This window comes from Morone saxatilis, unplaced genomic scaffold (genome assembly GCF_004916995.1).
Source record: "Morone saxatilis isolate NCDOM2014 unplaced genomic scaffold, NCSU_SB_2.0 Contig16, whole genome shotgun sequence".
In the NCBI taxonomy this organism is placed as follows: Eukaryota; Metazoa; Chordata; class Actinopteri; family Moronidae; genus Morone; species Morone saxatilis.
This window is the reverse complement of record NW_023339718.1, coordinates 25,540,808-25,543,883: the sequence shown is the minus strand read 5'-3', so window position 1 is coordinate 25,543,883 and position 3,076 is coordinate 25,540,808. Positions and strand designations below refer to the sequence as shown.

Sequence of the window (3,076 nt, the reverse complement as noted above, 5' to 3'; positions counted from 1 at the left end):
TTGCCTAGTTCATATGACCATAGCAATGTGATGGTCTCTGTTTATTTTAGGAGACAGAGATCACTCTGACAGAGGTGACTATGAGCCCGACTACCTCTCAACCAGGAGCCTCTGTTCCAGGTAGGACACACAACCACACTCCAGATAGAAATGTACCTGACATCTGACTGGCTGAACAGGGGACATAAGAGACAACTGCTCTCTCAGTCTCTTCAGTTCCCTCTGATGGGCATTAACCTGAGTTGGTTTGGCTGTGTAAAGCAAGATGCATGCTTTTGCTTCCCTTGTCTACAATCTGGGGCCACCAATGATAAAGATGTTTTGTTTTACAAATATAGAAAAGAAAGGTTCATTGGAAGAGAACAAGGCACCCAGTATGCATGTAGCTGCTGCAGGTTGCACTGTAGACCACCTGCTAGGGACAAACCACAATTAGGTTCCAAGTGAAGTCACAGCCGCCCCCCGATTTCACTGAGGAATGTCTGGGCTAATAATCTGAAAATGAGTTGATGAATTTATTGAATATCTTTAATATTGATATATGTATGTGTTTGTTAAGGAACACTAAGGAACACTAGTTCCTCCAGCAGAATCCTCATCTCTGTTCAGAGTCTGTAAGAGCTCTCTCGTAAAAGCGTAAAACAGTTTGCTATAAATGAGTGTCCCTGACTGACAGCCATTTGCTATTTTATTAGTTTTTATATATAACCTGTGATCATTTGCATCTAACATCTAATTTCCAATTATGTGACAATGCACTTTCAATACAAGAATGAAGTATTTGGGAGTCTTAATTATGACTTTCAGCCAATCAAGTAGAAGTTTTGTTTGGAAGAATATTCAAGAAAAGCTGACTACAATTTGGCTGTGACCTCCTTCTGTGATATTTAAGTGAATGTCAGACACTGCCTTTAGTTCTAATAGCACGTGTCCATCTGTCTTTGTTCGGTTTTAGACACAAGTCCCCAAACAGTGTCGGCATCACCAGGCGTCCTTCCGCAGGCCAAGCCCCCGCTCCAGCCGCCGCCGCCGCCGCCGCCGCCTCCTCCTCCTCCTCCTTCTCCTCCTCCTCCTCCTACTCCTCATCCTCATCCTCATCCTCATCCTCAGCAGCTGCAGCTGCAGCAGCAGCAGCAGCAGCAGCAGTACGCTCCAGCTGTGATTCCCTGGAGGAAAGCCAGGATCCACCGCTCCAACAGTGATCCAGTATTGATGGACCTCGCTGCTAAAGGTGGCTTTTTGCTCATGTAAAACTATGCAATCTTTGGAAATTGGTACACCAGTATGAGATTAGACACTTGTGACAACAGTCCAGACTACATATATAGTCAGCACATTAATAAGCCATTTCATTCAGTGGGATGGAATTAATCTTTGGGGAGGTCAACATCTGCACACTATCGACTGAAATTCATTTAATTCTTAACTGTTTCTTAAGAAATTAGGTTTGTTATTAATGTGAGAAACTTAACGTGATACTCGTTAATTGTAAATGAATTCAGTTACAAGCAGCAGATCTTATCAGCTCTTTGCCAAGAAAATTACCTTCTGAATAGCAACAACTTCCACTGGACCATGGTTACAAACAGGAAACAGTTCTCTGTGTTAGACAGTAATGTGTAGTCTGACATGAGCACCAGCTGACACACACTCGTGTAGGAGTAGTAGGAGAAGTAGATTAGATCAGCTTTTAGTAACTGAATTCATTCAACAAGTTACTAGCATCAGGTTTAATTTCTTACGTTTATAACAAAGTAAATTACATGAAAATTTCAGAATGAAGAGAGTTACAATTGACTGTGTAGTGAAGTCTGAATCTCTCAGTATTGTTAACTATACTATATAACTATATGATAAATCTCTGTCAGTCACATCACTGCTCTCATTGCACTGAAACAGCTGAGCCAATCACAGAAGAGGTCTTCGTGGGTCAAAATAATTGTGCCCAAACGTAAAAATACGTGGAAATGTACAACCTGGCCCCAAATCAGACCAGTCTATTACTTGAAAGCTGCAACCCTGAACTGAGAAATGTCTGACCTGAACTTGGCTTGGAGACATAGACTGATTCCCAGATTTAGCTGCCATTGACAAATTAAGTTGTCAAAATAAAACTGCCCTACTTTATGTAATGTAAGTAGCCTCCCCCCTGTGCTTGGCAGCACCCTGACCTCGTTTGGCCTAAATGGAACGGTTAGTATCATTAGTAACACCTGTGTTTACCCTACTATTTTTTTGTGAAAAAGGTCTATTAGGGAGCCCACTCGAGTATTAACATATAATGTTAAACCCAGTTGGGTTCTAGGGTTTAGGTGGACCCATGAGGACCTCTAAATCACAGTGAAGTCTGACCCCAATAACTCAACAAATGGAGAGAGATCTCAGGCAGATGATGTGGAGTCTTAAACAGCTGTTTATTACAGTGCTGGAAATAATTAGAAATGCAATGACAACATGTTGGATAACTGTGGAGAACTGGAACCTGAACCATCTTCTTCCTCCTCTGATGTCTGTGCAGTGCAGAGCAGCAGTGACGCTCCCCTCGCTCCCTCTCCTCAGACCACAGACTCTTCCACCCAGACATCGCAGCCCACGCTGGCCGCCCAAGGCCACGTCACACTGCGACGGGGCAACAGCAACAGTAGGACACCACGCCGGCCCCGGCCCTCTTCCATGGTGGACTACCAGAGCTACCGACACACGCAGCAGCTGGTCAGGAAAATTCTAGAGCAGCCGGCAGCCCAGGGCCTGACCCCCGAGGTCCAGGAGCTAGTGGACAGCATACGACATGTCCTGCAGTCAGATCAGGAGCACATGGAAGAGGCTGTTCGCTGCGCCAGTTACATAGAACAGGTATGAGTTCAGGCATGCACAGATATTTGTCATCCAAAAGTATTCATATGGTAATTATTAGAAAGCTAAAAGAATAACATTAGCATTGGCCAAAAAAGACCGTAGGTGATGCGTTCTAAAAACAATCACACATTATTCGACGTATTCAATTATCTATTTTTGCAAATATAAACCAATAAATAGAAGACGTGACCCTCTAAATCCCGAGGCGTTCCCAGGCCAG

At 43.7% G+C, this 3,076-nt stretch overlaps 1 protein-coding gene across 1 annotated transcript in view; it reads left to right on the top strand.

The window, feature by feature from the left end:
* The window catches only part of fam189a2 (family with sequence similarity 189 member A2), a 21,107-nt gene that overhangs the window by 15,979 nt on the left and 2,052 nt on the right, over positions 1–3,076 (top strand). The window contains exons 8-10 of the mRNA XM_035657857.1: positions 51–120; positions 956–1,231; positions 2,519–2,853. Coding sequence (XP_035513750.1) covers positions 51–120; positions 956–1,231; positions 2,519–2,853 — 681 coding nt within the window. The remainder of the gene's footprint in view (positions 1–50; positions 121–955; positions 1,232–2,518; positions 2,854–3,076) is intronic.